The sequence below is a fragment of the Dromiciops gliroides genome, chromosome 4 (assembly GCF_019393635.1).
Source record: "Dromiciops gliroides isolate mDroGli1 chromosome 4, mDroGli1.pri, whole genome shotgun sequence".
NCBI classification, from domain to species: domain Eukaryota; kingdom Metazoa; phylum Chordata; class Mammalia; order Microbiotheria; family Microbiotheriidae; genus Dromiciops; species Dromiciops gliroides.
In genome coordinates, this window is record NC_057864.1 from 15,289,935 (window position 1) to 15,309,870 (window position 19,936).

The 19,936-nt window shown below is 41.3% G+C and overlaps 2 protein-coding genes across 3 annotated transcripts in view; one reads left to right on the forward strand and one right to left on the reverse strand.

Annotated features, from left to right (window-relative positions):
- EFCAB7 (EF-hand calcium binding domain 7) overlaps positions 1-2,345 on the reverse strand; it is a 49,825-nt gene extending 47,480 nt beyond the window's left edge. For both annotated transcript variants that reach the window (XR_006356307.1, XM_044001432.1), the window contains exon 1: positions 2,241-2,345. The gene's annotated coding sequence lies outside the window, so the exon portion shown is untranslated. The remainder of the gene's footprint in view (positions 1-2,240) is intronic.
- A 105-nt stretch (positions 2,346-2,450) lies between these two features.
- LOC122753766 (integrin subunit beta 3 binding protein) overlaps positions 2,451-19,936 on the forward strand; it is a 39,070-nt gene continuing 21,584 nt past the window's right edge. Inside the window, exons 1-2 of the mRNA XM_044001433.1 lie at positions 2,451-2,577; positions 13,672-13,714. Of these exons, the coding sequence (XP_043857368.1) occupies positions 2,573-2,577; positions 13,672-13,714 (48 nt within the window). The 5' untranslated portion in view covers positions 2,451-2,572. The remainder of the gene's footprint in view (positions 2,578-13,671; positions 13,715-19,936) is intronic.

A 19,936-nucleotide genomic window follows, 5' to 3' on the forward strand; every position in this document is an offset into this window, starting at 1 on the left:
GTAATCAAAAAAAGACAAAAACCAAAACATTTAAAGCAGCTCTTTTCTGGTGGCAAAGAATTGAAAATTGAGGGGATGCCCAGCAATTGGGGAATGGCTGAACAAATTGTGGGATGGGATTATGATGGAACACTATTATGCTATAAGAAATGATGAGCAGGGTGCTCTCAGAAAAACCTGAAAAGACTCACATGAGCTGATACAAAGTAACTTGTACTATGTACAAAGTAACAGCAATATTGTAAGATGATCAGAGGTGAATGACTTGGCTATTCTTAGCAATACAATGATCCAAGACAACTTTGAAGGACTCCTGATCTTAAAAAAGCTATCTATCCCCAAAGAAAGAACTAATGAGGTCTGAATATAGATTGAAGCATAATTTTTTAAGCTTTATTTTTCTTTAATCTTTTTTGTCTATTTTCTTTTGCAATAATATGGAAATGTTTTGCCTGACTACACATGTAAAACTGACATTGAATTGTGGGGGGGTGGAGAGGGAGGAAGAGAGAGAATTTCGAACACAAAGTTTTAAAAATGGATGTTAAAAATCGTTTTTTACATGTAACTGGGGAAAACCAAAATGCTAAATTAAAAAGACAAATAAATTTTTTTAATGCTATCATTTTAAAAAAGGAAAGGAATGTTTGCTCAGTGACTGACTTGACTTGTCTCCTTCTGCCTCCTGGAAGGGAAATCAGACTTTGGTCCTTAAGCCTTGGCCATGGAAGCTCTCCAGAATCCCGGAATTGGAGAGTTGGAAGCCACCTCAGAAGCACCTCGTCCAACCCACACATGAAAGGCATGCCCACAATAACCTTCACGATGAGCTGACATGCAGTTCTCCATGATGGAAGCTGTGTGTGGCTTAGTAGAACAGATCCCTAAACCTGAATTCAAAGGCAGAGTGTGTTCTTTCTAAGGCAAGTCTCCTGTACTTCCTCTTCTGAATGGAGGGGGTGGGAGAAGGGGGAGCCCAGCATGCACAAGGAGGGATGCCCGCTGACCTCTCAGAGGTCTCTCCCGGCACGGAACCCAGGCGATCTAGAAGCTCTCTCTTGCCTCTCATGCCATCCTTCCTCCCTGCCACCCTCGATTTTTGAAAACAGCCTTTTCCTGTCGGACTGTGTCTTGCACAGTCAGTTAATCAGTCATTAGGCCTTCATTAAGCACCTAGGACGGATTCTCAGTGCCAGGACGGATCCTGCTCTCCAGGAGCTCAGTCTCTCCAGGAGAGACTGCGTACAAACAAGGGTGTGTCAAAAGCTAAAGACGGGCCAAACGGGGAATGATCGGCAGAAGGCCAGTAGGAGAAGGCGTGAGCAAGGCTTCCTACAGACTAGACGCTGGGGTCTTAGCTGGACGTGAAGGAAGCCAGAGGAGCCAGGAGGTGGAGATGAAGAGGAAAGCATCCCAGGCCTGCGGGGCGTCAGAGAAATCAAGCGGACAGTGTCAGTGTAGAAACGGAAAGGATGGGCACCAAGAAAGGGGCAATGAAGAGGTCACTGGGCACTCTGGGTTGAAGAAGGAGGCCTTTAAGGGGTTAAAAAGAGAGCGGGAGGGCGAGTTTAGCTACGGAGGGCAGCAGGAAGATCGCGGGAATGGAAGGGTCAGGGGGGAGTTTTTCGAGGACGTGTGTAGGAGAAGGGCAGGAGCTGCCAGGGCGAGATCGAAGGTAAGTTAGAGACGAGACTGTACACGCGCTGAGGGCAGGGGCGGTCTTTCCATTCATTGTGTCCCCGGCACTTCGCCCTGGGCCTGGCACACAGTAGGTGCTTTATGCACGTTTACCGGACCGGGATGACAGCAGCGGTAACCTTCTTGGGGGAATGGGAGTCAGTCACGTGTGCAGGAGGAGGAGGATGGTGAGGAGGGCGCTCGGCCCCCGCCGCGCCCTCCCAGGTGTATTAGGGGGCGATTTACGCCCAGGTGGCGATGATAATGCTAATACGGACCCCGCGTTCAGCTGTCTACGGCTGTTCTGCGGAGGAGTAACTCCTCCGGCTCGGGTATCAAGGGATAACACCGACGACAATAACAGTAACAAATGGCGCTGCCCAGCACCCCCGGGGCCCGGCCCCCAGGGCGCGGGCTGGACCCGGGCCAGGGGGGGGGCGGGGATGCAGGAGGGGTCGTCGGGATCATTCTGGGAGGGGGAGAGCGGCCCTCCCCGACCCCCCTCCCACTCCGCAGGAACCCCAGGGGAGAACCCCGGGGCCGGGCCGGCGCCCGCTTCCTACCTCGCTTTGGGTCACGAACGAGGGAAAAGGCGCCACCGCCGGTTCTCTTCGCTTCGGGATCCCGAACACCTTTGCAGTCTTCCCGTTACCCTGGCAACGGCCGCCACCGGAAGTCGGAAGTGGCGAGGGGGCGGGGTCCCGAGAGATCGCGCAGGCGCCTTTAACGTTGGCGGCGGCGGCGGGAGGTGCGTGCGCATGCGTGTACGCGTGGCCTCGCGGAGAAGGTTCCGGTTTCCGGCCGGAGGGCTTCCAAGAACAGCGCCCCAGCGTGGGTCGGAGCGGGAGCGCCACGGAGGCGGCGGCGGCGGCTGTTCCAGTTCCGGTTACGCGAGATGCCGTACGTATCCCAGGCCGGGCCCGGGGCGGGGAGGGCGCGGCGTCGCCGCCTCTGATAACCGACGTTGCAGGGTCGCTTTACGGTTTACCGAGCGTCTTGCCGCGGCCCAGGGCCATTCCCCTCTTGTTACAGAAGGGGAAACTGAGGCACAGTCACCTAAGTTGTAGACGTAGGCCACCTCGGAAACGGTCTGGGCCACCTTCCTCCCCTTTTACAGAGGTAGAAGCTGAGGCCCTGGAAGGGCAGACGGTCACCCCAGATCCGAGGCCCCGTGAGGTCCGCGTCTGGGGTAATAGATAATGGGGTGAAGGGGGTGAACTCTCCTCGTCCGGGCCCTTCCCCAGTGTAACCGCCGGCCCCGCGGGGGGCTGGGGGTGGGGCTGTCGCGCTCAGCTGACAAGTGCTGTGCTTTTCACCCCAGGCTAGGCCGCCTCGTCTGGACTGCCCCCCCCCCCAGCTCAGCTGCCCCGGGCACCTCCATCTACACAGGCCTCGGGCGGGCTCCTCAGGAGAGCCAGTGCCTGGCACGATGGCTTCCACGTGGTAAAGAGGGGCTGCTGACCCAGCTTAGTAGGGCAAGTGGAGCCCGGTGAAAGAGGACTCGGCCACTTGACTCAGAAAACCTGTAGTATTGCCTATTGGATAAAATACCAGCTTCTTAGCCTGGCATTTAAGGCCTTCTACAATCTGGCTCCCACCCGACCTTTCCACCGTTATTACACTATTCCCCTTCACAGTCTTTTTTTTTTTTTTTTTTTTTTGCGGGGCAGTGACGGTTAAGTGACTTGCCCAGGGTCGCACAGCTAGTAAGTGGTCAAAGTGTCTGAAGCAGGATTTGAACTCAGGTCCTCCTGAATCCAGGGCCAGTGCTTTATCCACTGTGCCACCTAGCTGCCCCCCACAAATTCTTATATCTAAATCAAACCAGACTGATAACCGGCCATTCCCTCAACTGAATACTAGATTTCCTGTCAACTTCCATTGTCCATTGGTGCCATTTTCCAAACCTGGAATACGAGCTCTTCTCCGTTTTCCGGAAGTTTTCCTCCTTAAAGGACCCACTCATATGCTCCATGAAACCTTCACCGATTTCTCCCATTACTGGCTTCAGTTTTTCTTTTCTGTGGCTTATTGGTGTATATGCCTTTTTGTCCAGTAGAAATGAGGCTCCCAGAGAATAAGGTCTGTTTCATTTTTGGTTTTATATCTCCAGTGCCTAGCATAGAGCCTTATGTTAACTTCATTATCCTCATCACTTGACAATTACTCTCTCATTTTGATGTTGGATAGAATTAGGAGTCAAATTGATCGTGAGTCGTCCCAAAAGAATTACAAGACTCAGTGACTCAGTTTCCCGTTTTATTGCAATACTGTGAGTGACCACAGGGAGAGAACCAGAATAGTGGAAAGGTATCTCTAGAATAGTGAAAGGAAAGACAGTTATATTTATAGTATGGATAAATTGATTATCAGTCTCATTATAATAATCTCCAATTTTGGGAGGTACAGGGGAGGGCTTATCCTAATTTGGAATTCCTGGGGTCCTAAGCCAACCCCTGAGGCGGGTACCTTTTTCCATGGAGGTGTGTTTTGAGGGTTTACAGGTCATAAGGTGAATCTGGGGACAAATTTGGCCTTTTCTACACGTCTCTTTCTGATTCCCATGCTTAGTTTCAAAACATTTTCATTTATCATTTATTCCTAATTTGAGTTTCTATAGCCTGTCAATTTTTTCATTGTTATATGACCTGCCCCTTTATGCTACCATTATGGGTACTGATTTATGTGGGTAAGAGACCTTAGTATCCTGACTTGTAAGTTATCTATTAACTGGGATCTGAATCCCTCTTGGAGCTCATATCTGAATTAGAGCTTGGGTCTTAGGTTTTTCTATTAACCCTTTTTGGCCTCCTACATCAATTTGACCCTTGTAACCCAGGGAGGTGGATACTATTAGTATCATTCCCATTTTACAGATGAGAATTTCTGAGGCAGGCAAAAGTTAAGTGATCACACAGCTAATAAGTGTCTGAGGTGAGATTTGAACTTAAGTTTTTCTAACTCCAGATCCAGGGCTCTCTATCTTTTATACTATCTAACTACACTTAGTAGGCATTTGAATGTTTGAGGTATTAAATTAAGCAAGGCCACACAAGTGCTAAGTAAAGCAGTATTTAAAACTAGGTGATTTACTTCCAAATTCTTCATTCTTTCTGCTATGATGCTAATTCAGGGAGGAGCCCAGTTTGACTGGAATGCAGAAGGAGAACAATCGGAAAGAAACTCCTTGAGGCAGTAACATTTGAGTTGGGCTTTGAAGAGTATATAGATATAATAGATTTGGGATTCAGTCACATAGAATTGAAGCCATGGATGTTGCTAAGAGATAGAATATATAGGGTTGGACTGAGGACCAAAGACAAAATTAGTAATGCTAGTATAGGGTTATTTAAGAAGAAGAGCCTGTTCCTGAAGGAAGGATGTGACAGGAATCAATGAACTGGATGTCTAACACTATACTAGATAGATAACAAATCAATCCATAGCATTTCTCTTTTTAGTCCCTTTTGATTACTCATTCATAATTACCTTTTTATGTTTCTTTTGCTTCCTGAGTTTGTATTTCAAACTTTTTAGCTCAGGTCTTTATAAGGAGTACTTAGAAAGCCCTCTTATTTCATTATAGGTCTATTTTTTTTTTTATTTCTGAAGGAATATATTTTCTGAGTAAGTTATTCTTGGTTAGGGTTAGGGATAGCGTCTATATCTTCTTGGTTGCAATCCACGCTCCATTGCCTTCCTGAATATCACATTCCAAGCCTTGCGATCCTTTAATGTTGAAGCTGCCAGGTCCTGTGCAATCCTGACTATGTCTCCATGATATTTAAATTGCTCCTTTCTGGCCAGAGCAGAGCACTTCAATTACAGATTACCAGTGTTAATCATATCCCTTTGTGTTGTTGAAAATTAATCATTAGTGACACAGTTTGGGGTAAACATATATTCATTTATCAGTATTTTACCAGTAAAAGATTGACCACATGCTCCTTAACTTTTCATGGTCTCGAGCAGCATGGTAGAGAAAGCAGAGAGGCAGCTTCAGCATGCCAGTTAGTTTGAGCAGGAGAAAAGTCCCAAAAGACCCACTTATGTGGAGACCCAAGAGAGACAGAGACCATGGGGTCCCAGAGAGCCAAGAGAAAAGCCCAGAAGATACCCTAAAAGTCCCCTCATGGGTTTTCTAAGGGTTTTTATCCTTTTTTGATAGAGGTGGGTCATTATACATTGATCAAACAAATCTAATTGGTTAGTTTCATTCAGTTTTATTGATTGATATGACTTGAAGGTGGTCTACATTAAAATGAATTCTGGGGATGACATCAGGGAAAAGAATGCAAAAGACCTTCACTCAAGTTGCTTAAGGCAAAGTCCATTATCTGTGTCTGGTCCTTCACCCATCTAGACAAAAGAATCTATCTCCATTCCTTTTGTTCCTTTGGGTTTGTGGCAGATGAGATTTGATGAAATGTTTCTAGGAGAACCAGACTAAAAGGCCTAAGAAAGTGATCTCTAGGTGACCCAAGAAATTGATTATTAATAATTATTTTTTCACACCTCACCACTTTCTTCTCTGGATGAAGGTGGGAAGTGGCCAAGAAAGGAAAAAATAGAAAAAGTGGTGAATGAATAATTGTCATGATGTTGTCTACAATTGGTAGTATACTTTAAGACTGAAACAATTTTATCGTAATTCTTTTATTTGTCCCTTGGAGTATTTCACTTGAATCTCCTATCCCTTAAAATGTATATTCCTAAATATGTCCACGTCCATCATATGGCTTCCTACAAATTATGCTTCTCTGGTAACCTTTGGACAAACGTTTGACCACAGTACACAGTAAACATCTTGTGATAATGGTAAATATTTGTTGCTGGTTTTGCCATCTTGAACTGAAAAAGAGTGATCTCACTGCATGTTGAGAGCTATCATATACATGGGATGAAGAGAGTTACCTGTGTCCCCTCCCACCTGTGTGGGTTCCATGATTTTACATGCTTGCACCCACTTCGTTCCAGAGGGCTATATGAAAGAATGAAAGGGAGAAGGCAAAAGGGTCAATAGACACCCGCCCCCCCCCCCTCTTTGCTCGTTCCCCAGTAGAGGATGGAAAAGAAATCATTTTTAATATCTCAGCTTACATACAGGGAGTCACATGGGATACGACTTTGGTCATTGCCTTTCATCAGAGGATTGCTAATCATTTTACAAGCACACTCATTAATCCTCTAAACACCCTTGTGCAGTTGGTGGCTGGCAATATTATCATCTTCTTATGGTGGAGAATAAATGGAAGCATAGAGATACTAAGGGATATTTTTATCTTCCATTCAGAGATTTCATAGTCTTTACAGGCCAGTGTTATTATCAACTCTATGAAGCTTAGTGAGATTATGCGATTTGCCCAACCTTCAGGGAAGAATTTGGCATAGCATCAAGGCTCCCAAAGTTGTATCCATGTGACTGCATTTCTTCTTCTTGCCGACATCAGCCCTGACATTCTATTCCATGTTCAATCCCTGTTTTTAGAATTCCCGTGACAGAGCCTTTAGTTTTTACATGTTCATTAGCCTCGATTCACATTCTTTTCCTAAGCCTTTGTGTGCCATTTGTACCCCCATATTGAGTAGCTTGGGAAATGTTCACAAAGCATGAAGTCAGTGGTTCAAGTCAATACCACTAGTAGTTTTATTTGTTTGGAGATAACTAATTGAAGTTTCTCATTCAGCAATATGTAATCAAACCTCACCTGACTTTTGTGATCTAATGAATCAGGTTTTAAACAAAATAAATCAGAATGTGACAGTAAGAAAATAGTATTAATATTAGAGAATATTGATGCTATCAATCAATCAGTAGGGAATATTGATAATATCAATATTTAACACTTATTAAGCACCTATACTAAGTACCAGGCACTGTATAAGGGCAAAACTGGTGGAGTTAAGGGCCTTGAGGCATACATTCTTAATGTAATCCTCTTGTACTCACAGACACAAGTAAAGTTTTAAATCTGCCTGAATTCAAAGAATTCCAAAATCTTACCCCACTTAACCTGTCCAGCATTCATTTCATTAATACTGGGACCTCCCTGTTCTCATCACATGGCGAGCCTTCTGTCTTTGTGCATCTGCCTAAAGGCCTTCCTTTGACTAGTAGGATTGTTAAGGGTTAAAATTCTAGCTAGTCTGTCTAAAATGAGTGGTCGCCAATAAATTATAAGCTTTAGCAAGAGTTAGGTTTTTAAGCATTTATTAAGGAGAATAAGAATTTGGTAAAGAGAGAGAGAAAGGCCTAGATTTCTATCTATTAAAGGGAGAGCACATTTTTAGCTCCCTTCTCCGCCAGCGTCCCCAGGAAAGAGAGCGAGACTGAGCGCCAGTCTCTTCCTTCCTCCTCCCACTAGCCCGCGTCACTTCCTGACTCCTGGTCTTGTCCTCAAAGACCTTCCCTTCATGGGCAGAACTCTTCTACAGTAAGTATCCAGCAGGTGGCGTCATTCCAATCGTTACAGTCCCCCCTGTTGTTCCTCAAGAAACAAAATGTTTCCTTGACGGAACAGTAAAAAGAATATAATAACTATTGCTAACTAATAATATGTGAACAACAATATAGAAAAGGAAGAGAGGAAAGTTTTGTCCAGAGGGGCGATTTTTTTTTGTCCTCATGAACCGACGCTTTGACATTAGTCCTGCAAAGGGAGGGCCTCTGCAGAGAATACATGTTACAGATGGTGTATATTATAACAGAAAGAGAAAAAAAACAACAAATCAAAACTGTTCATTTAAAGTCTCTGAAAGTCTTTTCTCAGATGTCCTCTAGGTGTAGTCATGGAATGGAAGTCTTTTCAGGGGTTGATGTGTGGATGCTGGTAATCAGCCAGGAAAATTTCCTACAAAATTGAGCTTAACACAACTTTAAAATAGCTTTGTCAATAATCAAATCAAACAATGAAAGTTCTCAAAAACATGTCTAAGGGAATTCAGAATCTTAGTTGTTACACATGAAACATATAATAAAACAAAAATTAAAACATTCTTTAAAATTATAATATTACTATAGTCCCCCCTCATGGAGGGTAATTGAGAAGACAATTGCTGCGATATTAATTAATAAAAATAATTTTTATCTTTGTTTTATCACTTTTTGCATCATCTGCCTAATTATCCTCATGCCATTATGAGAAATTAAAAAATCTAATATAATTGGTAACAGGTGTCAAGGCCAAATTCAACACTGTTATTTATCATGACACCTGAGATAATTATGGGGGTTACCATAAAAGAACAGAGAAATGATGGGATATGAGCATTCCCACACTTGAGCAATATGTACTGTCCATGCAGTATGCCAGGCTTAAAATAGGTGGATGGAATATATGTCCATGCCACTGAACACATTGGAGGAAACTGAGTCAGACTTAATCAGATGCATGGGATTGAGATGTCCATGGCATCAGGCATATAGGAGGGAGCATAGAAGCCAGGTGTAGGAGTGAGATGGGTGGGATGAATACTTCCAGCCATCTGTACAATATTGTGGGGAAAAATAAAATAAAATATTAAACCAAGAGAATCCAACCTCAACATTAGTCAAAAGCTGTTCCCTCGGCCATACCTTGACTTCATGCATTTCTCCCCTCATGTGACAGTTCAGTGTCTGCTCTTGCATGTATTCCTCTTGTGATTGGATGGCATCTTGGCCAACTGGCATCTGATAACTCAGAATAAAGGCAATTAATGTCTTAAATGATAAGTTCCCATAATCCAAGTCTCATATGGATTTAAAAATTGAGGATAATAAATGATTGCAAAAAATGTGAATACATCTTGACTCAGAACACAATATATAATTATGCAACAATTTCAAATAATACCCCTTTTTTAACTTAGTATACAATTACTTTTTTGAAAAATCTGAACATATTTAAATACAAGTTAAAGCACAACAGAATCTCAAAGAAAACTTTTTTTTTGAAAAAAGAAAACTTTACACTTGCCATGGCAACCAATTTGCCAAAGAAATGCTTTAAAGAGTTTGATCAAATAATCAGTTGAGAAAAAATAACAAAAACAAACAACTCAGAATATGGGAGCACAATACTCCTAGAATTAACATTGTATTATGAAATCAAAACCATCTTGCAATTTTTCAAAATCAGATAGATAAACGAATAGAAGAAAATACACATGGAACAATAAAAAACAATGAAATTCAAACTAGGACTAAATGAATGTGAACTTAATATTAATAAGAGTATTATAAAATATAAACTTGATCATATGACTATAAAAAGCTTTACAAATATTCTCCTTGTTTTAAAAACTAAGTATAAGACACAATCTCAAAAGCATTGAAAATCTCTATGAAAATAGACCCATACCATTAATTTCAAAATGTATATGTAATAGCATAGAAATCCTATGTAACCTCTGAACTGACATTAATAATCTGAGTGAATTCAGAACACTCTTGATTCCGATATCTAAAATCCCCAATACTCATATCAATACCTTGCTGCTTACTTCTACATTTCTGTAAAATATATACGCTTCCATGGCAAAAGAAGCAGAGTCTTGAACTATGTTGATGATTGTCATTCTTATTCAGCTTAAGTTTTTCTTCTTTAACCCCTCTATATTGTCTGTCGGGCTTTTCACCATACAAATGCTTTATAAGATTACTAATTAAAGACAAAAGCAGGTTAGCAAAATTATGAACAAAACGAGCATATCTGGAATTGAAAGGGTTTTCTAAGGTTGTCTCAGAAGCACAGCCAGGCTGGGGAAGGGCTGAGCCTGAAGCTGCAAATGTAGTTAGAGAAAGTTGAGCATGCGCATTAGATCTTTGGACTTCCGGGCAGGGGAAGCAATGGGCTTGGCCATGGGAGGAGTAGAGGGTGGGGTCTGGAGAGGAGGGGAGGGGCCAGCACAATTTGAATCAGACTTGATTTTGAACTCAGGCCTGGATTCCTCTTCCCCCACTTTGCCTCCAGGCGCTAGGGGATTAAAAACTTCTAGAGGGTGGGTCATTGCCTCCAGGCATGCAAAATTAGAGCAACAATTAGTGTTAGAACTGGGAAAAGCTGCGGGAATCTCTTCAGGTTTCTCTGAAAAAGCATGGTTGGGAGAGTGGGAGATATTTCCTTGTGTGAGTAAGTTGCTGGCTCTTTTAACAAAAATAAAAAGAAAAATAGAAAATCCACAAAAACAAAGCATTAACATGATCTTATCTCCCATTTGTCTGGTTAAACAGACTAAAATCAAAAATAGGGTAATTAGGGAGTTTAAAAGGTCCATTCGAAAAAATTTAAAGGGAAAACACAGCCAGTACGCCAGTACTTAGCAGTTAAAGGGAGAGGGAGGGGAAATTTCTTACCCAACCAGAAGATCAGAAGACTGAGGGTTAGCTTTCCTCTTCGTGGTCAGCCATCTGTTAAGGGTTAAAATTCTAGCTAGTCTGTCTAAAATGAGTGGTCGCCAATAAATTATAAGCTTTAGCAAGAGTTAGGTTTTTAAGCATTTATTAAGGAGAATAAGAATTTGGTAAAGAGAGAGAGAAAGGCCTAGATTTCTATCTATTAAAGGGAGAGCACATTTTTAGCTCCCTTCTCCGCCAGCGTCCCCAGGAAAGAGAGCGAGACTGAGCGCCAGTCTCTTCCTTCCTCCTCCCACTAGCCCGCGTCACTTCCTGACTCCTGGTCTTGTCCTCAAAGACCTTCCCTTCATGGGCAGAACTCTTCTACAGTAAGTATCCAGCAGGTGGCGTCATTCCAATCGTTACAGGATTCAAAAGGTCCCTCTGAAGACTTTTGTGCCTCGTTTGGCCTTTTCTGATTCTAAGGCTTTGTCAGACCTGTAACAAAGACTGTAGAATCTCACTAGTTTAGCTTATAAGAGACTAGTGGCCATTATGATCTCGAGTTCTATCTGAAAAATAATCTCTCTTGCGGGGCAGCTAGGTGGCGCAGTGGATAGAGAACCGGCCCTGGAGTCAGGAGTAACTGAGTTCAAATCTGGTCTCAGACACTTGACACTTACTAGCTGTGTGACCCTGGGCAAGTCACTAAACCCCAATTGCATCACTAAAAACAAAAAACAAAACAAAACAAAACAAAAATAATCTCTCTTGCAGCATACTCCTTGGACAGCCAACTGGAAGCTCATGACCCCTCTCCAACCCTACATTCTTAGTAAATAGTAAATGCCAAGGAAACCAAAACACTTTCCCTCTTGTTCCTCCAGAGTGTGAACACCTTCCTCAGTCTTGTCCTCTACTTTCTGTGCCATTATGCCCATCTTCTTCAGGTTGGATAGCACCCTGCCCTCTTCCATCTCTGCCTGTTAAAATTCTCTTCTTGCTTAAGGCGCACCTTCCCCATAAAATGTTTCCAGACTATCGTAATTGCATGTGATCTCTTCTTCCTGTGTCATAGAATGTGGAACTCTTCCTTGCAATGATCATATTCTGCCTTTCCCTTATTAGAGTATTAGTTCCCTGAGGCCAGGATCTGTACCTTATTTCCATTTATTTTCCTCTTGGCCCAGCACAGTGTCTTACGTATAGCAGGCATCAAAGAACTCTGATTAATTCAACTTAATTGAAGATATTTTTAGGGGTTATGAACTTTTAGAACATCATACTGTACAGTATAGGGTAATATTTATTTTAAAACAAATGTAAATAGCTTTATTTTTAATCATTTCCAATTTTGAGCTATTCATACCACAATTTTCTCCATGCTTGGTTGAGAGTAGTATATAGTAATTTGATTTTAAATAAATTTGTGAAAGATCTTTTTTTAAAGGTTTATTTTAAATTACTTTAAATGCGTCATAAAAATAATTTTGTGGGCTGGGGTAATATTACATTAACAATGGCAGTAATTTTGTACTGTAGTTCAATATATCTTCAATTTTGGTATCTCTGTTGATTATTAAGAAATTTATTTTGGTCCAAACCCCCTTTTTCTTGGATCCCTTTCTAGTGGTTGTCAACTGACCACTGGAAAAGACAATCAATAGACATGGATGCATTTTTCATTGGTTTTCTTTTTGGTTTGAAATGGAGATTTTTCTAAAACTCTACTATATAAACTTTCACAATGTCTCTGACTTGTTTTCTGCTTTAATTTTTATGTAATTAGTTTAGTTTCTATTTTGCAAGGACCAAGAAGGTTCTTCTAAAGCTGCATTTGTCACTGGGAAAACTAGACCTAATTTATGTTGACCTTTTTCTCCTTGGAGTATTTATCTGCATTCAATAAAATTTTGATGACTGCTCTTTAGAAGACAGCTGCACGAAATAAAGTCTTATAAATATTCCGCTTTTTCTTTCTGAGTATTTCCATGAACAGCTGGGCATCCAGTTCAACAGAACAGATTTTGCACATGGAAAGCTGGGCATGTGCCGGATTCAGTTTAGTAAAGAAGACAAAAAAAACCATAGTTTCTTATGGGTTGGGGACTTGTAAAGACATGGAGCATCTGTTCCCCAGTTAAGCCATAGTCTTGCAGCACTGAATCATGTTAAGAGCTCAAAGGATGGGATGAACAACTTTTTTTTCACCTTGACTCTCCCAGTATTTTTAATGCTTAATACATTATTTCTACTAATGACAAGTTACTTTCAATACCCACTCTAAAGGTATGTGAGTGATTGGACTCTTGTGAAGAGTTGGGTTTGTTGGGGACAATTTTCTGGGAAAGTAACAAGTACATTTAATAATGTAATGTTAATGTGATTAGCATGGCATGCCATATATCTATAAATGTTTTCTTAAAATAGAGATACTTATAGAGAGAACGTCATTTCTGAAGGTGTACTATCTTTCATATAACGAAAACATAAAACAAGTTACAATAAACTGCCTCATGGAGTTGCTTTTCCCAATATATATCATCTTCCAGTTATGTAAAATACTTGAAATTGAGTTGCAAAATTGACTCTAAAAACTTTGCTTGTCCATATTGCCTATGAAAATATGGTTACTTGTCTTGTAAAATTTAAGATCTCTTTAAATATTTTGTTTACAGTGTTAAAAGATCCCTGAAGTTGGACCTCTTATTACAGGAAAATGTAAGTATCTAATTATGTATTCTAATTATATGTAGGAAAGTTATATGGATTAGACCTTTAAAATTCCATTTATTTATTACTTAGCAATTTAAATAGTTTATTAAAATAAGCTGTTATTTTTGATAAGTCCTTATCTCATGTTGGTTGTTACTTTTATAATGTTAATTTTTTTGTAAATAAAAAGAAAATTATTGATCAGTCTTAATATCTACTGATCACTCAGGGGGCAAATGTGAACTACAAACCTTTATGAAACAAAGTGAAGAAATGTAGGAGTGAAAAAAAACATAACTATGAAATGATGAGAATACTTTAATGTACATATTTTGGAAATAATTGCACAAATGCAAAACAGAAACATTAACATTAGCATATTTATGTCAAAGTTCTACTTACCTCTGTCAGATAACCTGGTTTGATTAAACAGTACAATAGCAACCACCGTTATCACAATAAAAATAGAATTGTACTGTTGCGATCTCTTTTGGTAAACCTAGTTGGTACATTCTTAGTGCCTGCATATCAGGACATACATCAGTATATTGTGTTCTCATACCAACAGTGGGTGTTGCTTCCAACCCTGATACTAGGACATTCATAGAGATAGTAAGATGAAAGGGAAGGCAATTCACATGAAAGTAAATTAAAACAAAGGCCTGGTCAGTGAATGAGCCTCCCCTCTTTCCCATATGGCAGTGTCATTTTAGAGAAATGTGTTTATGTATAATTCCTCTTTGGACATCTCTCTGGTATTTAGCAAAACAGAAACTTGAAATTTTTTAAATCTCCGAGATACTTTTCTTTTATTTAAACAAAGGTGGCAAAACACTGCAATGGCACTAAAAAAATCATTAGCAGTTTAATTAGCAGTTTAGTGGACCATTATCCAACTTGTTGGGTTCAGCATGCAGCTGTGACTGTAATTCTGCATCTGTTTCTTGAGTCAGAGTAGGATTTGGGAGACGGGTAGTCCAGCCAGAAATTAAACACAGTGCTTTTCTGCCTGAAAGCTTTTCTTTGGGAGATAGGAACAAAATGGTTTGAATTGAAAAGAAGTGCATTGTGGAGTTCATTCTTTTTGTGCAGTACAGTGGGCACAGTGGCAGACTTGTTGCCCACAATGACTATTGTCACTTCATCGTGCCTCATTGTGCTTCATTGGAGGAAGAGAATGTGATTCTTCCATTCGATCATTGGAATACTTGAGGCCATGTTTGCAGAACCTCTTTGTAAAATCTTTTGTCCAGATGTTTTTTTAGATAGTGACTTTACTGATTAAACATTTCTGAATGCTTGAAGTGAAAATCATTTCACTTTTTTCCTAGGAACACCAGAAATGGGGCAGGGGGAGTAACTCAGGAAGGATAAGAGAGTCTTGAAAATTACAGTTCTAAAAAGTAACCTTGAGGATTTCATGTTAGCGAGTAAAAGGTAATGAGGAAAGAATCAAGAAATCTTCCCTAAAATGGTGGAAGGACAATTAGTTTGCAAGTACAAATGAAACAAGCAGGAGATGTAATCATCTTGTTTACTTTTTCTGTCCAACTTAGAACAAAAAGGCCACAGGATCCAGGTGGACCTTTTGTTTAATAATAATAACAATAACAATAGCAGTGATCATAGCTAGCATTTATGTAGCACGTGCTACGTGGCAGCCACTATGCTAAACACTTTACAATTATTAGCTTAGTTGATCCTCACAACCCTGGTAAGTAAATGCTCTTAATGTCTCCATTTTTACAGATGGGGACATCAGTAAAGTGACTTGCCCAAGGTCACACAACTATTAAGTGTCTGAGGCTGGATTTGAACTCGGGTCTTCCTGACTTTAGGTCCAGCACTCTGTGCCCTGTGGTGCTACTTAATGACCTCAGAAAAAAATAACAGCACCTCCCTCCCAGGGCCTTTGTAAGAGTCAAGTGTCATAATATAACAAAGATAGAAAATATTGGATGTTGGAGGGAATATATGAAAGCCGGGATGCTAATCCACTGTTGGTGGAGTTGTGAAAAGATCCATCCATTCTGGAGAGCAATTTGGAACTGTGCCCGAAGGGCTATAGAATTGTGCATACCCTTTGATCCAGCAATACCAATGCTAGGTTTATATCCCAAAGACATCCCCCAAAAAGAAAAAAAGACCTATCTGTACAAAAATATTCATAGCAGCTCTTTTTGTGGTGGCTAAGAATTGGAAATCAAAGGAATGCTCATCAATAGGGGAATGGCTAAACAAATTATGGTGTATGATGGTGATGAAATATTATTGTGTTATAAGAAATGACAAGCAGGATGATTTCAGAAAGGCCTGGAAAGACTTATATGAGCAGATGTATAGTGAAGTGAGCAGAACCAAGAGAACATTGTACACAGAGAGAGCAATATTGTTTGATGAAGAACTGTGAATGACTTGACTATTCTCAACAATACAATGATCCAAGACAATCCCAAAGGACTATTGATGAAATATACTATCCACCTCCAAAGAAGGAACTGATATTGATGGAACAGCCTGAAGCATGCTACTTTTCACTTTCTTTCATTTTTTCCCTTTTTAATCAAGTTTTCTTATGCAAAATCACAATTATGGTCATGTTTTACATAATCATTCATGTCTAACCCATATTTGATTGTTTGCCACCTCAGGTAGGGGAGGGAGGGAAAGAGGGATAAAAATTGGAACCCAAACTATAAATAAAAATGTTTATTACGAAAAAAACCCCCCAAAAAACCAAAAGCAAACAAAAAAAAGAATCAAATGTCACAATAATTGTCAAGTGTTTTGCAGATCTTGATGAGTGACACAAACATTAACTATTATTGTAGGAGGCAGCTGTAGCTAACCAATTGCAGAGGCCAAAAGGAAATTCCTGTGAGTTTGAATGGGTCAGAGCACAACACCCAGGCAGCAAGAGAAGTGAAGAGGCTCCTTCCATTCATCAGGATTCATTTTTTTAGCTTTCTGAACAGATGTTTTTCTGTCTCCCCACTTCTTTGTGGGGAGCCCTAATGGGGAAGGCAGCCAGGGTTGGTTGGGAAGAATCCAATCTGGAGATTGATGCCATAGGCCCACCCCCTCCCCACTGGCTGCCTCCAGTTTACTTACCTGAAGCAGGCCACAGTCAGTTTAGTGTTGACTGAATGGATTTTCAGATCTGTTTTAGGGCCAAAATTCTGTTATTATAAGGGGAGAGATGCTTCTGGACCCTCCCAGTTGTTCCCAGGAGTACTGAGGGACCAACTTTTTGACTCTAAATTCCTTCATTTGAATTTCCTGATTGACCACCAAGGTTTCCCCCACCCTCACTAGCTACTAGGATGTCCAGCCCTGGTGGTCATGGGAAAAATGGGTCCCCTAGAAATAGTAGCTGAAGTGTCTCCACTTCTCCCACCACTTTGTGTGTGTGTGTGTGTGTGTGTGTGTGTGTGTGTGTGTGTGTATGTTTTGTTACACCTTCCTCCTTCCTTCTCCTTCTCTTCCTCCTCCTCTAAAACCCTCCCAAATCTCTTACCATTCGTGGAGTCATTTAGAATGGGTGAGGTGGCAGCAGGTAAGAAATTATACCATGGTTAACCTGGTGACCTGGTGGGCCTGAAATTTTGAAATATCTCTGGGGCCTCTTAGTGCTCATGAGGCTTCTGTTAAAATTTATCTCATGGGGCAGCTAGGTGGCGCAGTGGATAGACCACCGGCCCTGGAATCAGGAGGACCTGAGTTCAAATCCAGCCTCAGACACTTGACACTTACTAGCTGTGTGACCCTGGGCAAGTCACTTAGCCTTTATAGCCCTGCAAAACCCAAAACAAAACAAACCAAAACATAAAATTTATCTCACAACGATCGATCGTAGCCCTGTAGGCATCCCTTGTGAGGGCCTAGCGCCCATAATGTATGGCACCCAGATGTGTTCTCTAGTCTGGCGACACCTCTCCAGGCATGCTAGTAAGGGTCGGGTGGCCAGGCTCTCTGGGCTTCCAAGCAGAAGTCGGACCAGGTGATCTCCAAGGGGCCTTTTCTTCCCAAAAGTCCTTCACCTCTGTGCTGCTGCTGATACTTCCTATTTGCTTGTTTGTGGCCCAATGCAACATTGTTACTCATTATATTCTTACTCTCCCATCCCATTTTCTTGGTTATTCTTGATGGCGCAACCACCCATGAGGTGGACTTAAAAGCTACTGGAAAAAAAAAAAAACACCACATTACTTTTAAAAATACTTAAAAGTACTGTACTGAACAGAGAGGCTGGTCATTCATAATATAACATTTGGAACACCTGGTCCTTAGATATTGTTTTTAATAGGTGATGTTCAGTAAAATGCATACACATTTTGGTACAATTTGCTTTAAATAAGTATAAGATCATATTATTTCTGATAGGTATTGAAGCAAAAAGTCATTTCTGTTTGAAATTATGGGAAGAATCAATAGTTAAATTCAATTTGGCTGACACACTAGGTTTAGCCAGCTTCTCAAAAGTATACAGAGAACTTGGCCAATCGCAAGCACAGAATCCTAAGCCACCAAAACATGAGATATTTCTGTTTATTAATGAGCATCTGCCAAGAGTCAGGTACTCCATCTTCTGTGCCATCTAAATCATCTCCTTCCCTCTGACCCACACCCATGTGCCACTTCCTTCCACTGCTGCTCCTACAAGGGATCCAGTTGCTGGCACTCTGTCCTCACCGAGTGTGGAAGCTGCTCCCCAATTCTGTGTAGCCTCTGACAGCCCCAGACTGCTGTACTCTGCCCCTGCTACATACCATCTGCCATCACAGCCTATTCCCCATTGAGACCACTTTGGGATGGAGGGTGTGTAAGTGGCCCATCTTTAGATGGGTGCTAGCTACAATTTAGAGTGCTCAACAGACATCTTCAGGGCTAAAAAGTAGTAGGGCAAAAGCATTTGAGTGCCTACAATGTGCCTGGCACTGTGCTAAGCACTTCTATGATTATTATCTCCTTTGTCTGATCCCCGTTTTGCAGTTGAGGATACTGAGGCAAACTGGGTTGAGTGCCTTGTCCAGGGTCACTGCTAGTAAGTATCGGAGACTGGATTTGAACTCACTCTACCCACTGTTATAGCAACTGCCTAGATTAATAGTTACTAGGGGTTACTAAACCAATGCTGGAGGGAAAAGGACTTAGCACAGGTAAGAAAGCTTACCCCTTTATGGACGTATGTCATTATGAAGATCTAGAACATGACATTCTTGTGAAGAGAATTCTGAGTGAAACAGGAGAAGAAACTGGTTTCCTCGTCTAACCTTTGTAGTTCTAGACTAACAGCTTATTTGCAAACTCAAGCAAGGACAAAGATTAAGGATAGAGGTTTTTGTTTGTTTTTTAAGAGACCATATATATATATATATGTATATATAAAGATTTTCTGAAAGGTAGAAATTTCTTTTCAAGGAGAAATGTGTGATACATATTTGAAGTGTTTAGACACTTGGCAATTGGATAAAGTAATTTTTCGGTACAAATAGGAAAACAGATTGACACCAATGTCCATTAGGGTCGTGACTTTCATTTCTTGTCCATACACTGAAAAATAGTTCTGGGCAATAAATTTCTGGAAAAGTAGGGTTAGGGATTAGGTAAATGTCATAGTTTATGACTGAATACATATAAATTAGTGAACTCAAGATGGAGAGGTGGGAACAGCAACAAGTTAAGGAGACTCAGAACCCACTCACCCCAGCAAATAGTCTTTTTTTGATCTGGGGTGAAGTTGGGGTTACTTACTGTTGGCAGATACGATAAGGGAAGTGAACAACCCGGTCTCAGCACAGAATTCCGATGTTCTCCCAGACTTGTAAAATGTAAACTCATAACTGAGAAGGATTTTACTGTAGCACACATTGGGTGCTGTATGGATTCTGGAATTGATAGGGAGATTAGTGGAGAAGTGACCCAGTTTGGAGTTTTCTGAAACATGCGTCTTAAAAATTAAAAATGGTTCAGCAGCTAAGTGCTATTTCAGGCTAGGCATCCGGACCGGCGTGAGCCTCTGTCTCCTCCTGTCAGGTCGAGTTGTTCTCTTCTCAGCCGCTTTCGATTACTTTCATGTTTTTTTAACGAAGATGAGGATGAGAATGATAGCCGGCACGCATGTGCTCACTTGATTCTTGACAACCCCGGGAGGTGGGGGCCTTTGGAAAGTTGGCTGACACTTTGCCCATGTGCAGTGCCTGGTTTTCAGGCCAAAGGTCAGCCGGC